This window comes from Leptosomus discolor, chromosome 14 (genome assembly GCF_034619465.1).
Source record: "Leptosomus discolor isolate bLepDis1 chromosome 14, bLepDis1.hap2, whole genome shotgun sequence".
In the NCBI taxonomy this organism is placed as follows: domain Eukaryota; kingdom Metazoa; phylum Chordata; class Aves; order Leptosomiformes; family Leptosomidae; genus Leptosomus; species Leptosomus discolor.
Window position 1 is genome coordinate 6676183 of NC_141404.1, and position 25458 is coordinate 6701640.

Consider the following 25458-nt stretch of genomic DNA (forward strand, 5'->3'; position numbering starts at 1 on the left):
ATTACTGTTAGGTGGTATTTTTTAAAAGCCTCTGGACAATCTAAAGAGAAATATTAGATTGAGAGAAATCTAGCAGCTGAGGAGGGTCATTTGCTAAACTGACAATATAAATTTCAGTTTTCCTACCTTCAAGTTGATCCCATTTTGCCTGTTTGTATTTAAATTGTCAGGTATATGTTGTCATCCTCGCACTTCTTAGAATTGCTCAGCTCAAAATCACATGGCTCAAATAAGCTTATTTTGCAGAGAATGTGGAGCCTCAGTCTTGCATAAAAACACCAGTATTGCAGGTGGAGTTTTGCATTTCATCTGTAGGGGGGGAAAAAACTACTTGCCATTTCCAGAAACACCACCTACTGGTGGTCAGAATTCTTAGAACAGAAAGAAAATTAAACCTTTCTTTCTCATTAAAGAGAAATATTTTATTTGTGTAAGTTGCTTTTTATGATTATGTTTATCTGATACCTGAATGTTAAGTGCCATTAGTGTCTACGCTGTACATTGATGCAGCATTCTGCTGCTACTGGGATAAGATGAATTGGATCTCCGCATTTAGGATTTCAAGAAGCAACGTTAACAGTTTCAGAACTGTGGAGTAAACAACTGACATGCCACGGATGTGTTACGTATATTACAGTGGTCACAAATTTTTAGATTACGAAAGACTTTACCTGTAGAAAAATGAAGCAGAAGTTCTTTACACAAGGGAGTAGAAGGCACTTTGCCTTCCAGTGCCGCTGAGGCAAATATGTTGTTTGCTGATTTTTTTTTTTTTTTGGTAGTGTGTTGTGCTTAGGAACATAGGATTTTGGCAGAGTTACTAAAATGTTTGGGGTTTTTTTAAGATGTTCTTACATGATGTCTTTTCACAAATAGTTTGGAATAAATTATTATTTAGCTTAAAAGAAAGTTTGCGCAAATTAGTGTGGGTAAAGATTTTCTGAACAGAAGACTTCCACTGTGTGTGGAGTGGCTTTCTGGAGTGTCTTTCTACACGGTTATGAGGATAGAGAGCCTAGAGTGTTTTGCTTTGAGAAGTCTACAAATATGATTGTGTTATAGGGCTGGAATAATTGTAGTGTTAGAAAAATCTTGTGATACCAGCTTTGAAGGTCTTAATTTTTTGCTGTCCTGAAGAACAGGATTATAAAGAGTCTTTGTTTGTTGATCATGTGGGCTTGCTGTACTCAATTCTGTCCTTCAGAGCTTTCACTGATCTTGAAAGGGGCAGAAGGATGTTTTACTTTCTAACTAACTAAAGTTAGTTTCAGGATGTTAGTTGTTTGTAATTATGGGGGCTTGGATTTGATAATCAGGGGGTTGATCTGTCCTTGTTTTTCTAGCTGTGAATGTAGGCTAATTTGCTATTAAAATGTGTCATTGAGTGCTAATTTTCTTGTTTGAATTCATGATAAGAACTATATCACTTGCCATACTTCCAGAATTATTAGGAACGTCTCTTTTGAAACCCATGAACTAGCTGGTTTTCCTGCTAGTAGAACTATGAAGCCAAATCTAGTATCATTATGTTGTAATTAGCGAGTTCTGTATTTCGCTAAATGTTTTGAGATGATCATGTGAATTCTCTGAATCCTGTTTCCTAAAACAGGCGACAACATCTTCAGGCTGTTTTTTATGCAGTCAAATTATTGTTACTGATTAATCTATCTTAATCTCACTGTTCGTCACTTCCATGTTCCATAAAATGCTTAAAACTAATTTTAGCAGCTGCTGAACGTTGTACCCTTTCTCTTTCCCTGTCAGTTGCTGATATTCCGTGGGACTTTATAGGGAGTGCCTTAATGATCCATACTTAGTCACAGTTGTGACAGTATTAAGCATTACAGTTCCGCCTGTCGTACCTTATCTTGATTGTGGCTGAGAACATGCGTGAAAGCAACTGGTGTGATAGCATGTGTATAATGTCAGACCTCAATGATCCAGCATTTAAAGTTTTCCTAGCAGTTTATTTTTAAATCTGTAGTAGTCAACTTCTCAAACACTATGTATCTCAATAAACATGTTTAACACTATAGAGTCTTTAAGGAACACTAGTGTGATTGCCTATGATGTACTCAGATGCACGAAGAAGCTTAAAGTGGGGTATAATAGAAGATATTCTGTGTAGTTTATCAGACTTCAACATATGTGCCTGCTCTTGTGTTGTAAAGAGGTGACAGCTGATGAGGGAGCAAGTGGGAGGTGTGAGTATAGGAGAGAACAACCTAAGAGGTCCCATGTGTCACGGCCCTTGAGCCACCTCTATATGGCAGCCTCTCTGGTGGGATGACAAGCAGGGTAAGCCCTGTGGGATGTGTAAGAGCTGTTGGATTCTGTCAGAAATGTGGAAGTGCTTTGGGTGTGAAGCTGTTGAGTCCTGGAGAAAATAGGTCAGGGCCAAGGTGTATAAAGCTGAAAAGCAGTAAGGTACTATATTGCATGGAAGGGGAAGGAAGCATGAATTAAAATTGTGTTGGAATGCTTGCGTGTAATATAACCATACACAGAAGAAATAAGATTTGTATAACAATCTCTACTCAAATGATCTCTGGAGGAAATACAGATGCTGTTGTAATGTGCATGAAGTTTTGCAGGTAGATTGATCTCCTCCAAATTCTCTCTCATCTTTCTGTTAGTGTGGATGCTGCCTCTGAGCTTTTTCAACCACTGAATGGCATCTCTGTGTCCATTACCCTGTTCTAGAGCACTCTCAAACTTCATCCTGTCCAGCCTCAGTAACTTTACCTTTCTTGCCAATAATAAAACTTAGTTTGGGTTGGAATTAGTTGTTCTGTGCCTGCAGAAAATCCTGGATAGAATGTGTTTTTGTGTGTTTAGGCTTTTCAGTTGCCAATAATGCTCAAGAATGCATTTTTCTTACTAAAAACAGTTTGTAAAAGTTCAGCCTTTTCTTTTCCAGGGACAACACCTGTACCCATTCAAACTATTCCGGTAAAAACTTTTTATTTTTCTTACTGTGTATCACAAAACTCTTGGGGGTAATATAAAAATTTTACAGAATTGGACCACAAAATATTGTCTAGTGAAAGGTGATTCATCATAGGACTTCAGGCTGTATCCAAATGCGATGAAAAAATAAAGTTTGCAAAGCATCAATCATTTTTACTTCTGTAGTTGAGTCTGTCAGTTCTTTGCTGGACACTTGTACCATAGAAACAAAACACATTCTTTCATTCTAGCTCATTAGTGAATCAATTTGTCGTGCAACATATATGGTGAAGACATTATATAGAGTACGTATTTTGGATTAATTGCTTGAGCTTTCACCCTACCCCAAATATTCTACAACTACCTCAAAACCAGGATAAATAATGCTGTAGCCCTTTCAGGGTCTGTAAGTTTGAAATTAGAATGTAACTAAGGGCAGACTCAGTAATACTTGTAGGGGTGTAGTAGTTCGAGTTATGATTCAAGTGTGCAAACCCAGTCTGTCTTTAGCTCAGATGATTTTTGCAATGGGATCAGATCAAATTTGACCCAACTGGTTCAACAAAGATGAGTCTTTAGTCTCTACGTGTTCTTTTCCAAAACGTGTTACTGATTCAGAAATTCATGCTTAAACTTTAGCAGCCTGTTCATTTATCTGCTTTTACGAATTGGAAGGTGTTTTTTTTTTTTTAAAAGCAGGCCAAAGTCTTAGAAAGATACGAATATTAGCAGTACAGAAGTAAAATATTCTACTTTGAATTTTCTGGTATATCCCTTTAGTTAATTTTGACAGCATGCCTATAAAAATATATGCTCTATTTCTTCTGGAACATACTGTTCAAAACTAGATGAAGCCTGGAAGAAGTGAGTGTTCAACAAAGCTGTTGCTGGTGTGTGTGTGGGGGGGAAATCTCTCCAAGCAAGGAGTTTTTATTTTGTTCTTAAAAATACACTTCAAATTATTAATAATTTAAAAAATATTACTTTTAATCTTAGCCAAAGCAGCTCTTTTCTCCTGCATATCAGACTATATTAGAATGTCTTTTGGGGACTGTTGCTGTTCCTTCCCCTCTTGCACATAGGGATGTTTGCCTTCATATTCTAGCTGCATGCAAGTAGATTTTCTCTAGGACTGAGATTTTCATTGTCCTGAATTTTAATGTAAGCTCTAAGTAACTTTGTCAAGAATTATTTACAAAGCATTTCTGTATTGCCATAAGCTGTATTCATAACGATTTGAATTAATTGTTATGCATTTTTCAACCTTTTCTCTCCTGTTTACCTTTGTTTTCTCCTATTCAGTTATGAAGTCTCTTCATTGTACACAGAGATTTCTTTATGACAATATAACCAGCCATCTAGAAAGTACTGGGTTTTTTTTCCCACAACAGTAGCCATGGAGAGAGAAGAGACCAGAGTACATTCACTTGCATCTCGCAGATGGCAGCCAGAAGCTATACCCAGGAGTATGCACAGACTTACACATAGTAGTTCATTCTTGACAAGACGTACTTGTTCCCAAATCCTAGGTCTGACAGTAGACCACTACAGGTTTTATGTCTCCGAGACCTTTGGTTATGGTTCTGCTTTAGCTGTGTACCTTGCTGAGAGTATCATGAAGCATCCTTCCACCCACATTGAACCTTCAGGCTCCTTACAGTGATTCATTCACCATTAGACCAGTTTCCAGGTCCCAGCCAATGTCAACTAGAGCCAACATTTACTGCCTAGGCTTTCTTTTAGGCACCTTTAACAGTAACTCAGGACTCAGAAACAACACAATATTTATTCTTTCATGCTCAAATATAAAATATATGGAAGCAGTGAATAAAGTAGAATCCTTCATGAATAATTCCCATACTAGAAAATAACCTACAGCTGAAACGATGATTTTTCTGTCTGAACTGGGATAAACAGCTTGCATCTTCTGGCATGCTTTTTCACTGATATACACCTCTTACACCTCATCTCTTCAAACTTCTTTCTGCAGGGCTGATCTTTGGTCCATATTGTTTCATCTCCTCAGGTGCAAAACAAAACCTCTGATGCCAGCTGAGAAATCCTTTCACAAGTATGAAATTGGCTTTTGTATTCGGAGAGATGATTCTTATCTACGTACTTCCTTTTTAACCAGGTTCTATAATGGTCTGTTTATATGTAGTGCTCTTTAATTATCCATCTGTTCATGCTGGCAGCAGAACAAAACTGAACAGGAAAACAGGCTGACATAATACAATGCAGATGTCTTACCAGTTGATTTTTACATCTTGCAGAACTGTTGGTCCTTACGGTCGTAGTTAGACTATGTACTGCACTTTATTTACATGTGATACACTAGTGGTCCGTAAGTTTCAGGACTTGGATGTCAAAGAGTAGATTCATATATGTAGTTACTAGATCTATAGACTGTATTATTATTGAACAAATGTCCTTTATTCTTCCATTTATGCACTTGGCTGCTGTTTTGTGGAAGACGTTCCTCTGGATTGATCAGTTCTCACTTTTCACTCTCTTAGGCAGCCCATGTTGATTTGCACCAGCTCTCCATGCAAATCTGAACCCTGTCAGGAAGACTTTCCAAAGCATAGAAAATCTGTCAGTTTAACATTCAGGTGTCATGAAAAGACACCTATTTAAGCATCAAAGTGGCTTTTCTCAGAACCCTTCAAGTCACTTGAGCCTTCCTAATCACATCACTGTATTTTTGTAACTTTGCAGATTAAGTCTGTCTTTATCCAAGATCTAGTACAATTTTGTGCCTTCGCTGTTGTTTCCATTCTCTCCACTTCTGTTAGAGGAAAAGCTGGAACCGAAGCCAAATGTGTAAGATGGCTCCTGGCCAAATTTGGTACAGTAACAATGTGCTCAGAGCAAGCCTTTAGAACTTTGCGCTCAAGTGTCAGCCTGCATTGGCTACTGATTCTGCAGGGCTACATCTGAACTCCTGTGCCACAGCTGTTTTATTCTCTGATTCAGATTTTTTTCCCCCATTTTGCGCCATTTACCCATGAATTCTCATCTAAATCTATAATGCTCCTATCTTGTCTCCAGCTGAGCCCTGATTCAGGAACTGGGGCTCTGCTTTTGTTTGCCTTTTTAAAAGCATGCCTCAGTTATACTGTTCTGGCTTTTCTCTTCTTTTTTTTTTTGTTACTATATTATTGAATGTGACTCTTCCAAGGCATGCGACTTCATACTTCTGAATGAACTCATCAGGAATGGCTTAAATCAATAGTTGCTGTAAGTCTTAATGCAAAGTTGAAGCTGAGAGTACATTAACAAAAAGCTTTCATTCTTGCACAAAGTTTTAATTAGCTATCCTGTTGATCTTTCCAGTTCAGTGCCCCACAAAGGACCCGAAGCTTTCCTTTGTGGACCAGTGTTTCCATTAATTTGATTTTTTCTTTGGCACAAGAATTCAGATAAAAACCTTAAGAGTTCCAACAAAAGTGTAAGAGGAAAAGGGGAAAAAATGCTCAGTTTGTGTGTGTATATATGTATATATAAAACATAAGCAAGCGTTACAGTAGACTTACAGTATCGCTTACTATTTCAGGATGATAATGGATTCTTAAGCCATACTTCACTGCTGCTGCCACTGGAATTTACCAGTGTTATAAAAATAAGTAGTTTGTAGGGTAAGAAGTCGAAAGAGGAGCACACCTGAGAATTCTTTGGCTGCAGATTTTTACCTTTGTTCAAAGTTGCTTTCCGCTATGTTTTTGTTTGCATCTTTGCCAGGGCATTGATATTATTACAAAAGCACACTTCTATGCAACAGTACTTTTCTTTCTACTTGGCTTTGCAGTAACATTTGCAGAAAATAGGTAATTTAAATATATATACATATATAAACACACAAATATATATATGTATGTATAAAAAACGGCCAAACAGTCCCAGATCCTATATGTTTTCTCATAGATCGCTGCAAATACGAGAACTAAATATCTTTGTTTCCTCCAATACTGCTAGCTGTAAGGTAGTCCAAGTTTGGGTTCTAAAGAAGAAGCAATTATCCTTTTTTGAAGAAGTAAAAAACCAAACCGAACGCATGAACCAACTAAAAAGCAAAGTGGATTGACAGTTCTTCAGAATAGCAAGTATTACTGAGACCCACTTTCATGGGTTGGAGTTGTTACTGGTATTTCAAGGTGATCGTTGGCAGTGTTTTCCCTTCGGCAGTTCTGTATGACTTTAAGTATTTCATCCTTGCATGGTTTATGAAAACAAAGTATAAATACCAAGCTAGCACAGCTCTCGCAGAACAACACAATTTCTGCAATATTCATCACAAGCTCATTCTTTGGAGTTCCAATGCTCTTCTGTAACTTGAATGTTGTCCTGAAGAGGATCATAACGTTATAAAATAGGCGGCATATAAGTATTGTTATGCTTATAATGTACGCAGCAGGATAAGTACGAATGTGCTGTTGTAAGGCTGGAGCTTCAGCAGATGCTGCTTTAGCAAAGAGAACAGTAAAACAGAGTATCTGAAGAAATGATGGGATTCCAAATCCAAAGGTGAATTTAACGATCTCATATTCAGGCCATGCAAATAATGGATCTAACTGGCAGTCTGTTTCCAAGTGATAGTTGTCTGTGCCAACCAGCACCGCCTCAGTCAGTGACAAACAGAAGGCATATGCAAGTACAAATCCAACACACAAGATGGGTCTTTGGGCTGCTTTGCTGAGAGCAGTCCTTGGTGGAAATCTCTTGAGGAATAGCATGAGAAGCGTCAAAACCAAAACATATTGAGAATTGAAATAAGTGAAGTTGAAAAAAAAAGACAGTACATTACATGTGAAGTGGGTTGCTTTTAAATAGTCAGGTCTAGTAATGACAGTAAACGATAAAAAAATCATTATAATATTGCTGATGGTGAAGTGTAGAAGAAGCAAGTCTAAGTTTTCTAGGACTTTGTATTGCAAATAATTCTTTATGAAAATGATCAAAATACATATGCCAGCTATTAATCCTGTTGGTACAAAAAAGGCGATGTAACAGTGCATAAGTCTTGATATGATGTTTTGAGAAGCTATGAAGTCTTCGATTTCTTCTGGGGAGATGAAAGCCAAGTTCTTGCTTGGGTAGCTGATCCATGTCATGTTGTGAGAAGTCATCCTTCCTTCCACACCGTGCTTATTTCCTGTTCAACGGAGTTTGAAGCTGAAATGGAAAAGGAAGGTGAAACAGGCTTTAAAGTACAGTTTGCAATGTCTCTAATTTGTGTGTTAAATATTATGTGCACTCAGGAGTATGAACTGTTTGTTCAGAATAAATGTAGTCACTTTTTGAGTGGATTTTACATTCCTATGTTAATTTCAAGCTAATTTACATAATATTTTTAGCTAGAGAAATCTGCCTTTTTATTTTTGGTCTGTTTCCTGCTCTCACCACTACCCCCTTTTCCTCACTTGATGCAGACGGGACTTCACTGCAGCTCAGCTTTGTAGACAACGGCCAGGATTCAGCGCACTCACGTCGCCTGTAGAATAAACAAGAGAGCTGGCCGTTCTGCGGGCGAGGAAGGGGTTGGCTGTGTGATTAGATGGAGCTGCCTTTCCTCACCATCTTGCCAAAAAAGGATGAGGCAGTATGCAGGGCGACTGCAGTGGGTGGGTTGCAGCTACAGCCACAAAATAGCTTCACTGTACTGTTGCAAGGGTGGGAATTTTGTATAATTTGAACCCAGCTGACAGTCTCAGGGCTCACACCGTGTACTGAGGAAAATGCAAAGATAATCACAATATGAGGCAAGAGTCACATTCCTTCCTTTGTTGTAGTTTTGTTTCCTTTCTGTTATGAAAAAAGCCTTTCACAACTGCAGTCTGTACTGAGGACCCCATAGAAAATTAATGCGAACATTTAAGAACTATGATGAACAAACTGCTTTCATACTAAAACATCTTTATACATTTATAATACTGTCATTTTTAGATGTAGCTGTTGCATAAAACTGAAAAAAACCCAATGTTTTTCTGCATTCCCAAATTTGAGGAAATCATTACTGGTCCATTAGAAGCCTATTGATAAAGTTTTATCAAGGAACACTTTTTGTAGCAGAGTTATAAATTCCTGAAAACAGGAAATTTATCTTAAAATATGGATAGGCTGTTAGCTGTAATGACTCTATGATATATTGATATAATAGTTCTGCTACCATATAAATGTTTGGAAGATCCTTTTTTTAAGCCAAAAAGCTTTGTAGGAGAACATAATATGTACTCATGAAAAACTGAGTGTAATAGATATAGATATATAAATTTTACAGACCACCTAAAAGCATAATTAATTCAGTTTCTTAAAGAAAATTGCTATGTACCTTGTACTGATTGATGCAGAAAATAACATACCACTTTTTAGTTACAAAGGATAAATATTTTTAAACATAAGATATTGAACTCGCTATTCCTAATGAATGTCTGATTAGGCATGGTCCTTGGTACTGGAAAAAGTTAAACATGTAGGCACTTTTACAGTGTAGAATGTTGTTTTCTGGAAAAAAAAATCCTTTATTCACAAGGATTTCAGTTTTGTCTTAGATTAGAGTTGGGTGGTTTTACTTTGTTGTGTTGTACATAAAGCTGGTCTGAACAAGCAATGTACGTAGACAGTACAGCAGGCAGAGACAGGACAGTGGAGTTCTTATAGAAGTTTCTATGTAGTCATATTGGTAACAAGAGTGATATACTTGTTGTACATAATGCATTTCCCATAAAGAGTCTAGTGCTGTTAACTCTTAAAGTGAAAGTAACTTTAAATTGGTAAAAGATCATAAAGATGCGTTAATGTTTTTAAGCAGTGTTCATTATAGATAAGTCAGTGTCTTAATACTGTTTGACAGTTCATTTATGGTTGTTACCTCTGATCCTACTTCATATTTCTGATATTTCTAATCTCTCCTCAAAATTGGAATTGTAATACTGGTTTTAATTAGAAAAGTTGACTTATCAAAGTGGCTTTGATTAAGTGTGTATATAATCTTTATAATTATAATTTCATTTATATAAAACGGTGGAGTTATATTTTGATTCAGCAGTGTTCTTTGTCCCCTTTTAAAGACAGAGTTTCTTTCTTTCTAGAAAAGGTTATTTTTTGGGAGATTCCACTACAGGAAGGACTGATGCACCTAGGGAAGTCTTTTTTGTGTAACAGGTACACTTGCAGGAGGGGAAGAATTGGCTGGACAGACTGGCTGTGTTCTAACCTCTGAGCTGGAGTACACCATGTAGGAAAGCATTGATGGGCAAAACTGGCAGAAGTCTCTGAAGCAAGTTCAGAGTCAATATAATTTTGAAGCTTAAAAATCTTAAGAAAAATGAAGTGAAAATCTTTTCGAAGATGACGGGTGTGGGAAGGAAATATTATTGTCTTATTAATTGAGGAAATGGATCTTAAATGCTTGCAGTAGAGCTTTTGTTTCTGTTCAGCTGATTTTTAATATGAACCACTAAGAAGGACTCAAGTTTGTACTAAATTGCTCGAACTGAAGAATGAGAATCATTAAAAAGTACCCCAAACCACACACACGAAACTTCACAACTGTAGTCAACTAGTTCGCCTTTTGTATTTGTTCATACTAGTGATTTCCCCCTTCTAGATTTTAATGTCAAAATATTCCTTTTGAAATAAAGCTGATCAGTCTGATTTCTAAATTATGTTCCATGCTTAATACTGAAGCACTGGGAGGAAGAAAAAAAAAAATCTAGAAAATTTCTTACTAATCAAGTAGCAGCAATGCTCTCTACTTCCTTTTGTCTCTATGGTTGAAAGTGATCTACTGTGCTATTCAGTCAGCTGCAGCCATGGAGCTTGATAGACTTGCTTCTTCTGGCTTCTTGCTGCTGCTTTGATTCTCTTTATTTTCTGGAAATCTAAAGACTATGAAATTCTAACCTCTACAAGTCCTCTCTTAAATACTCAGGAGAAATCTCAAGAATAAAGGAACCAGTGTTTGTCAAATTTTGACCTTCTGTTAGCAAAGAGATTTGAAGCTTAATCTGGCAAAGGATAGGTACTTTGTGATGGATGGAGAAAGACAATGTGGAACCACTTGAGCATCTGCAGAAAGCTCATTGTTATCATCCCACATAGTAGTTTCAGGAGGTTAAGAAATTTAGATTTTGAGCTCTTGCACCAGTCTCCAGTGTTTCCTTCTAGTCCCATCAGGCCTTTTGCAGGGTTGAACATATGAATTTAATTCTGGCACTTGAAGGTCTCCATTATCTCCTCAACAACTTTTACACCCTGAACCAACTAACCATGCTTGCGGTCCTTGCAGAGAATCTCAGAATAGCTTAGCAACATTCAATGTTCATGGTAGCATAATCACAAAGGAAACAAAGGACAGTTTGGGATTTCACAGGAAATCATATGGCCTTACATCAAATTACAGGAAAAACAAGATGCCGAAACTAAATTTGCGTAGGATCTGGCCTTGGTACTGATACTGTGGTCACCTTTGATCATAGCAAGGTATTTTTAATTTTATTTAGCTACTCTTTGTGCATTTAAGACTAAGTAACATCAGACTTAATACAGCATATTCCAGTTGTTGCAACTCACTGTGTAAGCAAGAGCATCATCTTGGTTTCTCTTTTGGTACCCACTAGTTTGCACGTTGTGTTATTTTAATGATGGACCAGCACAGTCTTATAGAGAGGCTTTTGACGTGTTTAGGCCTCATTTGTTATAGGTGTCCAGATGAATGCCTGAAATAGTTTCAGTTGGGTTGCAACTCTCATTTATAACCACAGACCATTATTTAACATTTAAACAATAACAATGGTGTTAATACTACTCTTACTCTCCACCTAGACACTCTTATTCTAACATAAGTGTGTGTTTCAGTTTACCTCATCTAGGAAGGTGTTTAAACTAATCTAGTCAACCTAGAATTAACATACTTATTTAGGGGAAAATAACAGTGCAACAATGTGTATAATTATAATCAGTGTAAGTAATGAAATTCTGACTTACGGAAAAATGTCTAGGTGCGCTGTTTTAAAGGGAACTTTCCCTTTAAAGGGAAATCATCTTAGGATTGCCTATACAAAGAAAATTTTTACCAGAACAACAAGCTGTTTGCAGCTTTGCTATGGCTAGTCAGTGTGAGCATAATGCTTGCTTGAATTCAATAAAGTGTTCATCACAGAAGAAAAAAAATCTGGTAGCAGTTTGTAGGTTATTCTGTAATATTTTTGGTTTGGTAAATAAGATTAAAGTTAATGCTGTAGATTTTAATTTCTTTTCCCCTTAAATTATTCCTAGAAGTTTTTATTCTGCTTTAAAAAAGAATCACAATGATAATGTCAAACTACTTTCTTATTTGGTTCTGGATCCCCACTAAGTATTTGAAAGAGAGCAAATGGCAATTTTGAGTTCAGACAGTGGTAGGAAAGGCTTGTGTGCGGGTGGTTGCAATCAAATAGGCCTAATATTTCATACAAGCTAATATGTGTGTGTTCTCCTCTCACATGGTCACACCTAGATGTATATTTCTAACTTATGCCCTTATCCTACAATCTAATATTTTTTCGCAATGTTTTGTCTCTTCATAACTATTTCAGTGAAATTTGAGGATATATAGCACTTTACAGGATGTGTTGCTCATCACCTCATGAAGTTGCTGCATTAAGGTTTTTCTAGCTGAGATTATAGATTGGACCTCGTCAGAGAAGTCTGACTCCTTCGCAGCCTCTGCAGCTGATTGATTGAATATAGTCATAGATGGCATAACCTCTCTATGTGTTTGTTTACATCACAATGGATAGCTTTAGGGAGTCTTATGGCTGTAACGTGCTTATCTATCTCATAAAGCAACTCTTAGAAATGGTAAGCCTTTACAGTCTTAAAACATGCCGAAGGCATTAAGTTCACTCCTTGCACTAAAGTAAATGTACACTTAGCATAATAACAGGATGACAGAATTCAAAACTTTTGCTGTAGTAAGATGAACATATTTGCAAATTTTTGTAAACTTTTGGTAATACTAATATAATTTAAAATGAAATTATGTGTTCCATGGGAGCAGCAGAGCACCAGAGTATGGTTTTTCTCACATCTTTCATTTTGGAATCCTCATGCAGCTCACCACACTTTTTTTGTCAAAATACTTTGAGTTTCCATCATAAAAAAATCAATGAATTTATTATGTCATTTTCCTCTGCTGAGAGAGAAAATCTGGTATTCCCTCAATTCTTGTCAAGTTCTTGGATTTACTGCAGGGACATACATTTTATTTCAAAATGCATGTAATGTTTATGCTCTGCTTGGTGGGGGGGCGGAGTCCTTTATTCTTTTAGTGGAATCTGTCAGCTCAGAGATCTGATTTTTTTTTTTTTTCTCACAACATACTATGACATAACTGACTTTATTTCTATTTACTCGCTGGTAAATGAATCGTGTATAGCGTGTCAAAGCTCACATATTTTGAAGCTACGGCAGAAGCCAGGCCTATTCCTGTTTCTCCTAAGATTAATTAATAAAGGAAATTTGCAATATGCTACTTGCATTCTCTTTCCCTGTATTGCTATGCTTCAATATTTTGTCCGTTCTTTACCTCTACTCCCCCTCACTTTGTTTTAATTGACCGTCATTGTTATGAATCCTTCCTTAATTTCATGTAGCCTCACTTTTTTGTCGCCCCCCCTTTCTGGCTCTGTTTCCCCACTATCATTCACTCTGCCTTTTGTGTCAGCAGCTAAAGCAAATATGTTTGGTTTTTACTTTCTGAAGCACAGCGAATACATTATCCTCCACTTCCAATAGATGGAGCTGAGCAAATGAGCATAGTGTTCAGAAGGCAGTTTAAAAATAGCAAGTTGCAAAAAGACTACTTTCACTACAAAGAGGAACTCGTTGCTAAGTTTTCATTGTTTCAGTCCCCTGTCCCCACTTTGGTTAACTCTTGCAAACAGAGAGCTTGGTTTCAAGGAAACTTTTGTTTATTTAAAGTCTAGAAAGAAGAGCTCTTAAAACAGGGAGTTTCTCCCTGGCAGCCAGAACTCTTCATCTATAAAAGGTTTGGCAGGGCAGGCTTTCTGCATTCTGTCCCCACACTTCAGAAGAAAAATATTCTTTCATCGAGACATAAAGCAATACGTGTATTATTCCTTGTGAAACTTGGCTTTTGGTGGGTGTGTCCTGCACCGACCTGTGAAAACACTGCACGTAATTTTGGGGGTGAATTTGTCCTTTCTGCTCCTACTACATCTGCCAAGTTAAAAGATAGGGGCAGCTTACAGTATATGAAAGAATAAAGTGTAAAATACTCTACTAATGTTTCTTGTAATGTCAAAATTCCTACACTTGGGCAAGTTTTTGAGATTGTAAATATTTAAGAAATCCTGCCCTTAACTTCTGAAAAATCATCTCTTTCTGAGAAACTGAAAGCTTTTATTTTTACTTTTCCAGAATAGAAATGAATCAGCAGTAACTGAATGTCCAAGCAGTATTGCTGATGTGTTTCCTGTCCTATACAATTCCTGCAGTGTGGTTAGGATTATCCAACAATGTCCATCCTTTAAAAGACTACACTTAGGCAATGGTTGGAGTCTTTTGTCTAGACCACTGAACAATATTTCATCATCTGGCTGTCATTGGTTCAATGGGAGTTAAGTACTTCCCAGGAAAGAGTCTTCACGTTTACTCTATTTAATGCTCAGTTTCATAATAAACTCAGATTCATTATAAATTTTAGCTTTCTGAGGATGTTTCCCAGGTACAATATTTTACTTCGTATAGTTCAAATGTTGTTAAAGAAAAGAAAACAAACTCTAAATTTAAACCTTAGCTTCACAATTTGAGCCTCTTGTGATGAATAAAACATTGCATATTCAAAGTAATATAAAGTACTTACCTTTTCAAGAAAATGCTCCACAGATAAAACAGGCTGAGACTTTCACTGTGAATATTCAGATGAAATATAATTACTGTTTGGAGCATATAGCCCTTTTTATTTATGTAGAAAGCAGGGTGTATATATTACAATAACTTCTTTAGCTGCTGTACATCACGATGAAAAATCCAGACGTTCCGTGACTACGAAAACAGAGTTCTGTAAAGGAAACAGGAACTTGGTTTAAGTCATTCAAACCATACACGTTGCATGTTTAGCAAACCTATGGTTTCATCATGTGACTCTAAAGTTCAAATTATCCTCTGCAGTGAGATATTTTAGAACAGAAAAGTAGTGTTTGTCCCTGCCATTTCTAAGTATGTGAGGCCATCCAGTGGATTTTTTTTCCTGTTCATGAAGTAATCCTACGCGTATTGGCCAGGCTTTGCAATTACATTTTTTTCTAGTGTGCTGTTTTAAGTGCTAGAGGTCTAGAAAAGGAAAGGCCTGTTGAATAAATACCAAGCAAGGCCCCTTGCTTAACAAGACAAAAACACGACACGAAAGTAGTGCATGTCAAACATATTAAGATCCCTTCTTAAAAATAGGGTGTATTTCTATTTTTCCATGGGTCCTGGCTCTTGGAACACTCCCAGTATTGTACACATGCAATAAATTATTTTTCCAGATGCTCTGCAATGACCATGAGGTGTTAAAAGGCAGAATTTGGGGTCTGTAGTATGTTTTGGGTCTGGCTCAGCATCAGTCTTCTTTGTGACTATGTTGAATATTGTTCTTAAAAACCTCAGATATAAATGAGCAAGAAAGGGTTGGCTCGTGATTTATTTTAATGTTTATTTTAGTGCATGCAGCCTTTCTGCCTGGAATGCATCATGTTTTCTCATACCAGCACATGGGAAATAATATTTTTATTGTAATCTTTTAATAATCTGCAGGGCCTTTTGTAGGTTGAGAAGATAATTTGTGACCAGTGTTTGATCAGTGCTTTGTTTTCAGGGCATCTTACTTGCTGCACTTTAACAGGCTTTATTGAAAATTATGTGGAAAGAGCAAAAACACTTCAAAGAAATAAAATGGCACGTGTACGAGTCTAGATTTCAAAATTGGAGTTGTGGGTTACCTGGAGAAAATATTTCAGCACTAGGTTTACATTTCCACCTGAAGGTTAGCACTACTACTCCAAATACTTTTTTTGAAACTAGAGATGTGCACAGAAGGTCTTGGGTTGCAGCAGCGGCCCAGAGACATTCCAGCGTTCAGGTTGAAGGTTCATGTTCTTTGTGAAGTAGCTGTGCTCCAAAACCAGCTCTTCAGTAGTTCAGTGGCTTTGTGAAATGTGGTTACAATGAGCTTACCCATGTTATTCAGAACACTCTAATTCCCATACTAACTTTAGTTTTGACCATCTTAGCATAGTAGTTTGTTGGACTGGGTAGATTGTTTTCCTTTTATTCACAGTAGTTCCTCCAAACTGTTACTGAAAAACTTGGATAAAGCTGTCAGAGTTGTGCAGGTGTTTTGTATATAGCATTTGCTTTTGAGGTGTACCCAAATCCAGGTTTATTTTGTCGGTATTTAGTTTCTCAGAGTTAAGAACATAAAAAAATACATATTATAATCATATGCAAGTCAGGTGATTTTTTTTTTCCTGTTGATTTTCCACAAAAGATGGAAATTTGAAGTGTCACCTTGTTCTTTCTAGGACTTAGGGCTGAGCATGCTACGCTGCATGAGCGTAGTCAAATGATTGTTTTTGAAATTGCAGTAAAAATTCAGAAAGTATTTGGTCATCAACTGGTAGAAGCTAACTTGACTTTTTAGCTTCCAGAATGCATCATGTGTGCGCATGAGGCAATGCCAAACAGTTACCGCATGGATTTGTTGCTGTACTTTCCACTGAAGTGGTCTGAATAGGCACGTGATTGATAACCATGGCTGTGCTGGGGGCAGGGAGGGAGTAAAATTATGTCTTGGCAGAGGGCCACCAGCAAACAGCTGAGTTCTGTACTTTTTTTGAAGTTGCATTGGGTGGATGTACAGAAGGATACCTGGCTGTGCCCATTGTGATTATTAGTAAAATAAAGGGAAATGGTGGCTGCACCAAAAGTGTAAGGAATATTCAAACCACTCTTTACAAAGGTTTAAATTATTCAGAGTTAATTAGCAGTGAGCAAGGAGTATGTCAAGTGAAGATAAGCCCTAACACAGAAGTGTTAAGTCTACTTTTCCTGTTATTCAGTAACTGCTTTTCTGACAATGCAAGGCGTAGTAAAGCAGAGCTCCACCGGAACTCATCCTCTAATGAGAAAAGTTATATAAATAGAACCAGAAAAGCAAAAAAAGAAAAGCTATTTATTACACCTCCCATTTAAAAAGAAAAAATAATCTAAGAGAAAGCTCCCATCTTCAAAATTATGTTCACATTTAAAAACATTATTTCATACTTTGACTGAAACATGTATTAAGCTGCATTTTGCAGTGGTATTTAGAGGGCAAGAACATTTATCATATGTTGAATCAGGAGGAGGTGGCGCATTACAGTTTCAGAATGTGTATGTAGTTTGGGAGGATCACATCAGAAAGTACCCCCATCTTACAGGTGGAGAAACTTGGCTACTGAGAAATTAATTGTGCCAAGTTGATGGAATAAATTGAAAACCAGAGAAGAAGAGGTTAGAAAATCAAGGTTTCCCAACTTGGTATTCTTTATTCTGTTTAGACCATGCTGATTCCTATCTTGACAGCTGGAATTTTGCCTCGCCTATGGAAATGAACAAAGCTTAGTTGGGAGTATTTAAACAGCTATATGGTGCGGTTTCGGCAGCAGCTCACTGTGCTGTTATTGTCACAGTTAATGCGTTACTAAAAAGAAAAGCAAGATATTGCTGTTGTGTGACCAGCTGTGTCTTTCCATAAACAATAAAAGTTTATTTAATTTGCTTAAATGATCACAGGGTGCAAGTCATATGAGAATGGTGGCAAACAGACCAGTGTTTAGTTGTATAAACATTTCATAAAACTGCAAAAAATGGTTAAGTAACTGTGTTTGGGATGATGCATAATTTGACTATTATTTTTATTAGTGTTTTATGGCTTTATGATTTCTTGGGGATTAGTACGTATTAGTATACATGCTGTCAACGGAAAAGGTTGATGTATGATAGTGATGTTCCAGGTAGGGTGGAGGCATGAAAGGTGGAAGTTGCAGAAGTGAAATATTTGTGAGATGCTGTGACAATATTTAGGGATTTGCTGGTAACACATACAATTCTGCTAGCCACCTACAGTGTGCTGTGGTGGGCAAACCTCTTGTTTATTTTTTAACACATCTTATTGTTCCTACGGCAAAATAAATATAACTAGTACTGAGTGACAGATGCTATTATAAGGAAAGCAGATGTAAGCCACTTTTGTTTTGACCAAAACCAATAATTTCTCTTAATTGACCCATATTACTGATGTGTTTAGCGGAGTACAGATCCCTGACAGTAGGTTTAATTTGAAGTGAAGTCTCTTTCTCTCATATACATGTATGCCAGGTGAGAGGAACTTTGCTAACTTTCCATCTTTGCTAACAAACACTGTTCAATGCTTCTGGCTGTGAGTGAGATGCTGAAACCATGGAGATTTCAGTCTTTTTATTCTCTGTCTTAGAGCAGATCCATCCAGTAAAGTATTATGGAGATGGTGATTCTGTCTTGCTCACCTTTCTTCTGAATCGTAGTGATCAGTTGTTCAGCAAAGAGTCGCAACACTCAGTTGAGCAGTAGAGCTCCTGTTGGCTTGGTGCAGCATCAAATAATCGTCAAGGACAGAGACCAAAGGCTGCAGTAAGCTTGCAGTTAGTCTAAGGGTCGGACTGGATTGCTCGAGGGTAATGATTATTGTTAGGGAGCTAATCCTGCATGAGAAGCCTCAAGTTTGTTTTTAGACTATGCTGTTGTCTTCTGCTCTCGATTAAGATATCTTTTCTTGCCTTTTTGATGTAATGTTATTAAGAAAACTGTCCCTGTGTACTATGATAGGATTGTTTTGGAATATTAAATGGCTGTTATTGCCTATTCTCCATTGTATTATGATGAAAAGCAATTCCTGTGTTACTGGAATTTTGAATTGTGAAATAGTCTACCATTATTTCCAAAGATATTGGTCATAACTACCATGTATTTCCATCGTAATTTTTCCTCTAGTATTGTTATGTAACAAAAGAATAACTTGTGTGGGATGTTAGCCACAGAGTTAGGTAAAGATTGCTTTGACTCTGTTCAAGAACTGAGCTTACGAGTGGAAGCTTTTCTTTGTGGCATTTTAGCACCTTAAGGCTGTTTGCACTAGTGCAATAACTCAAGATTCCCGGGGAAAAAAAAGAATGTTTGAGAAGAGCATCCATTCTGAGGCTTTTGTTATATTGACGCACAGCTGCCAGTCACTCTGTAAATTTGTTCTTGTGAAAGGCCTTGCTTTTAAATTTATATGTGTCTATACCTTTTTTTTTTTACTTGACAGCAAGCAAATTTGTGTCCTTGATTAAAAGTGTGTGGAACATTAGGCCTTTGACATAAAAAAGGGGGAAAAAAAAAAAAAAAGCAGGGAGGTTGTACACAAAACTAAGAATTGCTAGCTTGAAGAAAGTTGAAGGAATTTTGTTTATGGATGAACTTCAGAATAAAAAAAACCCTTGCATGTCTTTATTGTATTATATTCCCTGCAAGTTTGGGTTTGGGAGGGGTTTTTGTGTGTGGTTTATTTTAAGTGGAATTCAGCTGCTTATGCTGGGGGGAAAAAAAAGTGTAGATAGGGCACTTTGGGACATGGTTTAGTGGGCATGGTGGTATTAGTTCAGCGGTTGAACTTGATGATTTCAGAGGTCTATTCCAACCTAATAATTCTATGATTCTATGATTTGTAAGGTACATGGAGTTACGTGAATTTATGAAATTTGATAGTCTTACTGCCTCTGGTTGGAACTCTCTGCTTGCATAGGGTTAAAAAAGCACGAGTTGGAGATGTGTATACATAAGCACTGGTATTAATAATTACCTATGCCTCAGAGGCTGGTAGTAAATCAACATTTCTTCCTTTTGTTCTGGAACAGCCATGCTTTGTGCTGTGTGATTGCTGCCTTCACATGTCAGAGTTGTTTGCCCATGATTCATTATTATTGATTTTATATTGGCTTATTTGGGCATTATTTGTAATGTAAGTTGTTTTATAAACAGTATTTTATTATTATTACTATACAGTAATGTTTCTATCAATCACAAAATAAATTCCTCAGTATGGGTAGATCATCCACATAACTCATCTACCAGAGCTCAAAAATTGCCTTTATGTTCAAATAATACTCTACTTCTATTAAAGGGTGGAAAAAAGCTTTTTCTAATGGTAAGTTTTATAAGAGAGCTGGTCTCTGCACAGCCTTGCAGGTGCTAGAATGATTATTTAATTGCACATAGGCTGACCTGAAAAATTTCAGAACCTTCTGTACTAATTAAGTATGCAATCTGTTTCATTGTGAACTATTGAAACCATAACTTAATTAGAAAGAATTACAATGCTCTGGAGCTGAATGGGAATGGTGCTTCCTTTGATCTTTGAGCATCTTTTCAACCACAATGACTAGTGCCAGATGTTTCATAAAACAGTACAAGAAACATATGCTTTTTTATAAATATTTCTTTCTTGTGAATAATCAGACCTAATAGCCTGGTTTAAATATCCTTCTGTTAGGTTCAAAACCAAAATTAACCATTGTTGAGATTTTTATTCTTGCAACAGAATTTTCTCTTACCTGCCATATCCTCATAGCAGCACTTCGTTGTAGATATTATGGTTAATTTTTTTTTCTTCCTACAGATTCTTGCAGCAATACCATTACTGCCTGCAGACAGGGCCAGCTAGTACAAACTTGTGTTTAACCAGGAACTGCGACTGATTTATTTATTTTTTTATTTCTAATTATTAACTTAAATCCTTTAGTTGTACTGATCTTCTGCTTTTGGGAGCCACAAGAGTATTCTGCTAGTGACCACCAGATGGAGTTTCTAAAACATCTTTGATGACCTAATACCAGAATTAATTTCAAAATGATCTTTTAAAGGTTTTGGAGATGAGTTAAGAAACAGTCGTGGAAATTCTACCAGCTTCAAGACAAATTTAAGCTTAAATTTGAAAATGTTGTTGCTAAAATTAGGATTTTTCAATTCATTTTGTAGTTGGTAATTGTGTTGGGTTTGAATGGCAAGGTTTTGGTAGCGAGGGGGGCTACAGGAGTGGCTTCTCTGAGAAGCTGCTAGAAGCTTCCCCTATGTCAGACAGAGCCAGTGCCAGCCGGCTCCAAGACAGGCCTGCTGCGGACCAAGGGCAAGCCCATCAGTGATGGTGGTAGCACCTCTGAGATAACATATTTAAGACGGGGGTCGGGGGGAAACTCTGCACAATTGCAGCTGTAGAGAGGAGTGAGAATCTGAGAAACAACTCTGCAGACACCAAGGTCAGTGCAGGAGGAGGGGGAGGAGGTGCTCCAGGTGCTGGAGCAGAGATTCCCCTGCAGCCCATGGTGAAGACCATGGTGAGGCAGGCTGTCCCCCTGCAGCCCACGGAGGTGAATGGTGGAGCAGAAATCCACCTGCAGCCCGTGGAGGACCCCACGCTGGAGTAGGTGGGTGCCTGAAGGGGGCTGTGACCCCACGGGAAGCCCATGCTGGAGCAGGCTCCTGGCAGGACCTGTGGCCCCATGGAGATGTAGGAGCCCAGGCTGGAGCAGGTTTGCTGACAGGACTTGTGACCCTGGGGGGGGACCCACGCTGGAGCAGTCTGTTCCTGAAGGACTGCACCCCATGGAGGGGACCTGCACTGGAGCAGTTTGTGAAGAACTGCAGCCTGTGGGAAGGACTCACGCTGGAGAAGTTCCTGGAGGACTGTCTCCCATGGGAGGGACCCCACGCTGGAGCAGGGAAAGCACGTGAGGAGTCCTCCCCGTGAGGAGGAAGGAGCGGCAGAGACAATGTGTGACAAACTGACCCCAACCCCCATTCCCCTTCCCCCTGTGCTGCTGGTGGGGAGGAGGTAGAGAAACGGGGAGTAAAGTTAAGCCTGGGGAGAAGGGAGGGGTGGGGGATTTTTAAGATTTGGTTTAATTTTTCATTATCTTACTCTGATTGGTAATAAATTAAACTAATTTCCCCAAGTCGAGTCTGTTTTGCCCGTGCAGTAATTGCTGAGTGATCTCTCCCTGTCCTTATGTCGACCCACGAGCCTGTCGTTATATTTTTCTCTCCCCTGTCCAGCTGAGGACGGCAGTGACAGAGCGGCTTTGGTGGGCGCCTGGTGTCCAGCCAAGGTCAACCCACCACAGTAATGTGTAGAACTTCCTATCGATATCAGTGAGATCTGTGATAAACGCACTTTACTTTAGAAGATTAATTCAGTGTTTTTGAAGGTTAACTTTACCCAGAGTTGAGCACTTTCTCTGTGTTTTTATAGCAGAATTATGCATACTGTTGGGCAGTATACTTGCAGGTAATGTTCCTGCAAGATGTCTCTTATGGTAATCTTTTCTTTTCTTATTAGTCCTCTCTCCAGGTGTCTGAGATGGGAGTATTTATCCTGCTGCTTATTTATCTTCTCATATAATGCATCATCAATTGCCTTTAAGATAGATAAAATGGATTGTCTTTCTGGTTATAAATTTTGTTTTAAACAACTTTTGGTATGAAGTATTTTATAAAAAATATACTTGTATATTTAATTTATACTCTGATAAGAATCTGGTGTTTTAAAAATCTTCTACTGTCACGATTTGTAATGATACAATAATTCTGTCTGCTGTAGACTGAATAATTTTGACCATTGTTGTGAATGTAATTAAAAGTGCCAGTTCCTTAGAAGGAAGGAATATAAGGAAATCAACATGGACTTCCAAGGTAAGGAAAGGACGTGGTGGGAAGAAATTGGAATGACAAAGTAGATAATAAATTCCCTTTGTCCTGATGGAAAAAGAATGTATTCAGCGTATGTCAAAGTGTTTTGATATATAATGGAAAGCTGAAGGAAATACAACAGAGGAAACATTTCACACTTCAAATTTGTTGCCATGGCAGTCTGCACAGCTGGTTTTGTACCTTTAGATTGCCTTCACATGGAAAAAGTATTGCATGAGATAGTGAAGAAATACACAAGGTTTCACTTACTAAGAAACTGCAAAAATTAGTTGTGGAGCATATGTTTCGGATTCATCAGTGCGTTGAGCACTTTACAGCTGCAGAAACTTAGGCAAAAGCCAGTAATTCTCAAAGTCCTCAGCTAACAGCAGAACTGAGAGCAGCACTTGGCCAGGTTCTGCTTTTGTTTTCTCTTACCAGCTCTGTGCTACTGCAGTAAAGCTGAAGAGAAGGTCTCTAGCCTGAGCACTGTACTGCTTTAATTTTTAATAAGTGATGATAAATGGGGTTTTAGCTATGTACTTATCCATAGCACAAAAACAATGTAATTGAATCTTAGTTTAAAAAAAAAAAGTGTTACTTCCCTCTGAGTTTTCTGGTAGTGGTGTCATGTTTTCTTGCCAGCCTTGGGGCCTATTTTCCTATTATGTGATAGTTAAATGTGTATTTTCTGTGACTGCTCCAAAATGTGGTTGTCTTCAGTGCAGTCTCTTTGTGCTGACAGAAAAGGGCAGATTCTGATGCCATGTTGGCCTGGTTTGTACTAGTGTAAACCTGTTGACTTGGTTGTACCCAGTCAACTCTTTTTACTTGCGTTTATGAAGAAGTTCACCCTTTGCAAACCTGTAGGCTTGTTAACTTGCTGATTATTAACTAACTCTGTTCTTATTTAAGATCCTTCAAGTCTGTTTTATAAAAGAGGTTTTACTAATTCAGATGAGAAACATAGCCTTTTAATGTATGATGGTTATATCTTAAAGCTCTGAGGAACGAAGCATCAGAAAATCACTGCTCGGTGTTTGTTTAGCGACGCTGGCTCTCCAGTTAGGGTAACAGAAAATGCACTTTAAACCATTGTGTGGAAGTAAGGGCATCTTGTCAGATACTAGGCTCTGACTAAATGATGTAATATTGCGACTTCCATTTTCACATTTGCCATTTTAATTTATTTCTCACTGAGACTTAACACTCAAGATGTGCCTTGGGCTAAGTTTTTTCTTTAAGGAATTCACCAATAACCATTTTAAATAGAGCTTGCTTTTACTTGCTGTCTGCGTACACTTTACAGAAAATTTAAAAGGAACAAACTAATAATTTTGGAAGTATAGCCAGGAAAATGTTTGCATCTATGTGGAGTAAACTAACTGATCCATGGTAAGTGATCTTTTGGTTACATGCAGTGGTTACTGCAATAAATGTATTACGAGGTACGTTATGTTCTTAAAGCTAAATTTTCTTTGGAATGCCAAAGGTATGGGTTATTGTATTATGTTGTTCTGGGAAGCAAGAGAATTTCTGCAGGGAGCTGACTTCCGAGATCTAATTTGTGGCAGCACAAAGGAGAGGAAGTGACAAGGACGTGGCTGATGTATGCATTAATCACCAGCCTTGTATTTCTGTGGTGCAAAGTTACTCTATCCTATTGCAGGATTCTTTATGCTGAAAAAAGTTGAGGGTGGGGGCATGCCTTTTTGCTTTCATTCCCAGCTAACTTCATGCTCATGAATAATGAGATTTTAATAATGTCAAAATTATGGCCTGGAAAATCTGAATAACTTAACATGTCCAATTTGACATTCAAGTCATGCAATTTGTTATGTTTTATTTCAGTGAAGCAACACAAGTTTAACCTCATCTACAATAGGTTTTTATCAAGGCAATAAAAATCACACATCTTACTGACCAGATACACTTTAACACTTTTTATTGAGAATTTATTGTGAGTCAATAGTTCCTTTGTGAAGCTTTGCAGAAAGTCCATTTCTATAGTATTTTGACACATGTGGAAGCCACATCTCTTCATTTGAATAGAACCAGAAATTTTCTAGTGGTTGATCACTTTCTTTAACTGAAATTATGTCTTCAGAGACAAACTCGAATTTGATTCTCAAATGGAAACACTTGAAACTAGGACCTTTACTAGGTTAGTCAACAAGGACCTGTCTTGAGCTAGCTATGTTAATAATTCAAGCAGAAGCAGAGCACAACATTTTTTAGTTCATTGATTTGACTTAACTGGCAGTTAAGCAAGAGGGCTATAAGCCATAGATCAACTCAAATATTAAGTTTAATTTTGTGAGAAAATAACACTGTTAATAATTGCACTTCACTAGTGCTTACTTTCTAGCATACAGTATATACATACAGAAACATACAGTACACCTTACTGTTCAGAGGTTTACATTTAAATGATATACTTTAAGAAATAATTTAATAAATTCTTTGCAAATTCTTTTTACATCAGTAGGATGATTTTTATCTTGCATATATACAGTATTTTATTCATATTTATTTAAATGCAAAATAGATAAGCCACTATTTACAGTCATCAGAAACCTTCAGGTATTTGAAATTGAAAGGCCCCATTCTTGAGGATTTTGTATATTAAATATTTGTCCATATATGTTCTTCCATATTTATGATACCATGTATTTCCTTAAGTATTTTACTGCACTTGCTCATCTACTGTTCTTTATATAA

The 25458-nt window shown here is 37.4% G+C and overlaps 2 protein-coding genes across 2 annotated transcripts in view; one reads left to right on the forward strand and one right to left on the reverse strand.

Annotated features, from left to right (window-relative positions):
* Positions 1-25458, forward strand: part of CHLSN (cholesin) — a 133526-nt gene that overhangs the window by 19079 nt on the left and 88989 nt on the right. The gene's annotated exons all lie outside the window — the stretch shown is intronic.
* LOC147414482 (uncharacterized) lies at positions 7056-8075 on the reverse strand. The gene has a single exon (XM_086472774.1). The coding sequence runs from the start codon at positions 8073-8075 to the stop codon at positions 7056-7058; it is 1020 nt and encodes a 339-aa protein (XP_086328900.1).

What these genes read in the sequence shown, in the direction of transcription:
- LOC147414482 (XM_086472774.1), bottom strand. Translation starts at nt 8,075, where the DNA reads ATGACTTCTCACAACATGACATGGATCAGCTACCCAAGCAAGAACTTG.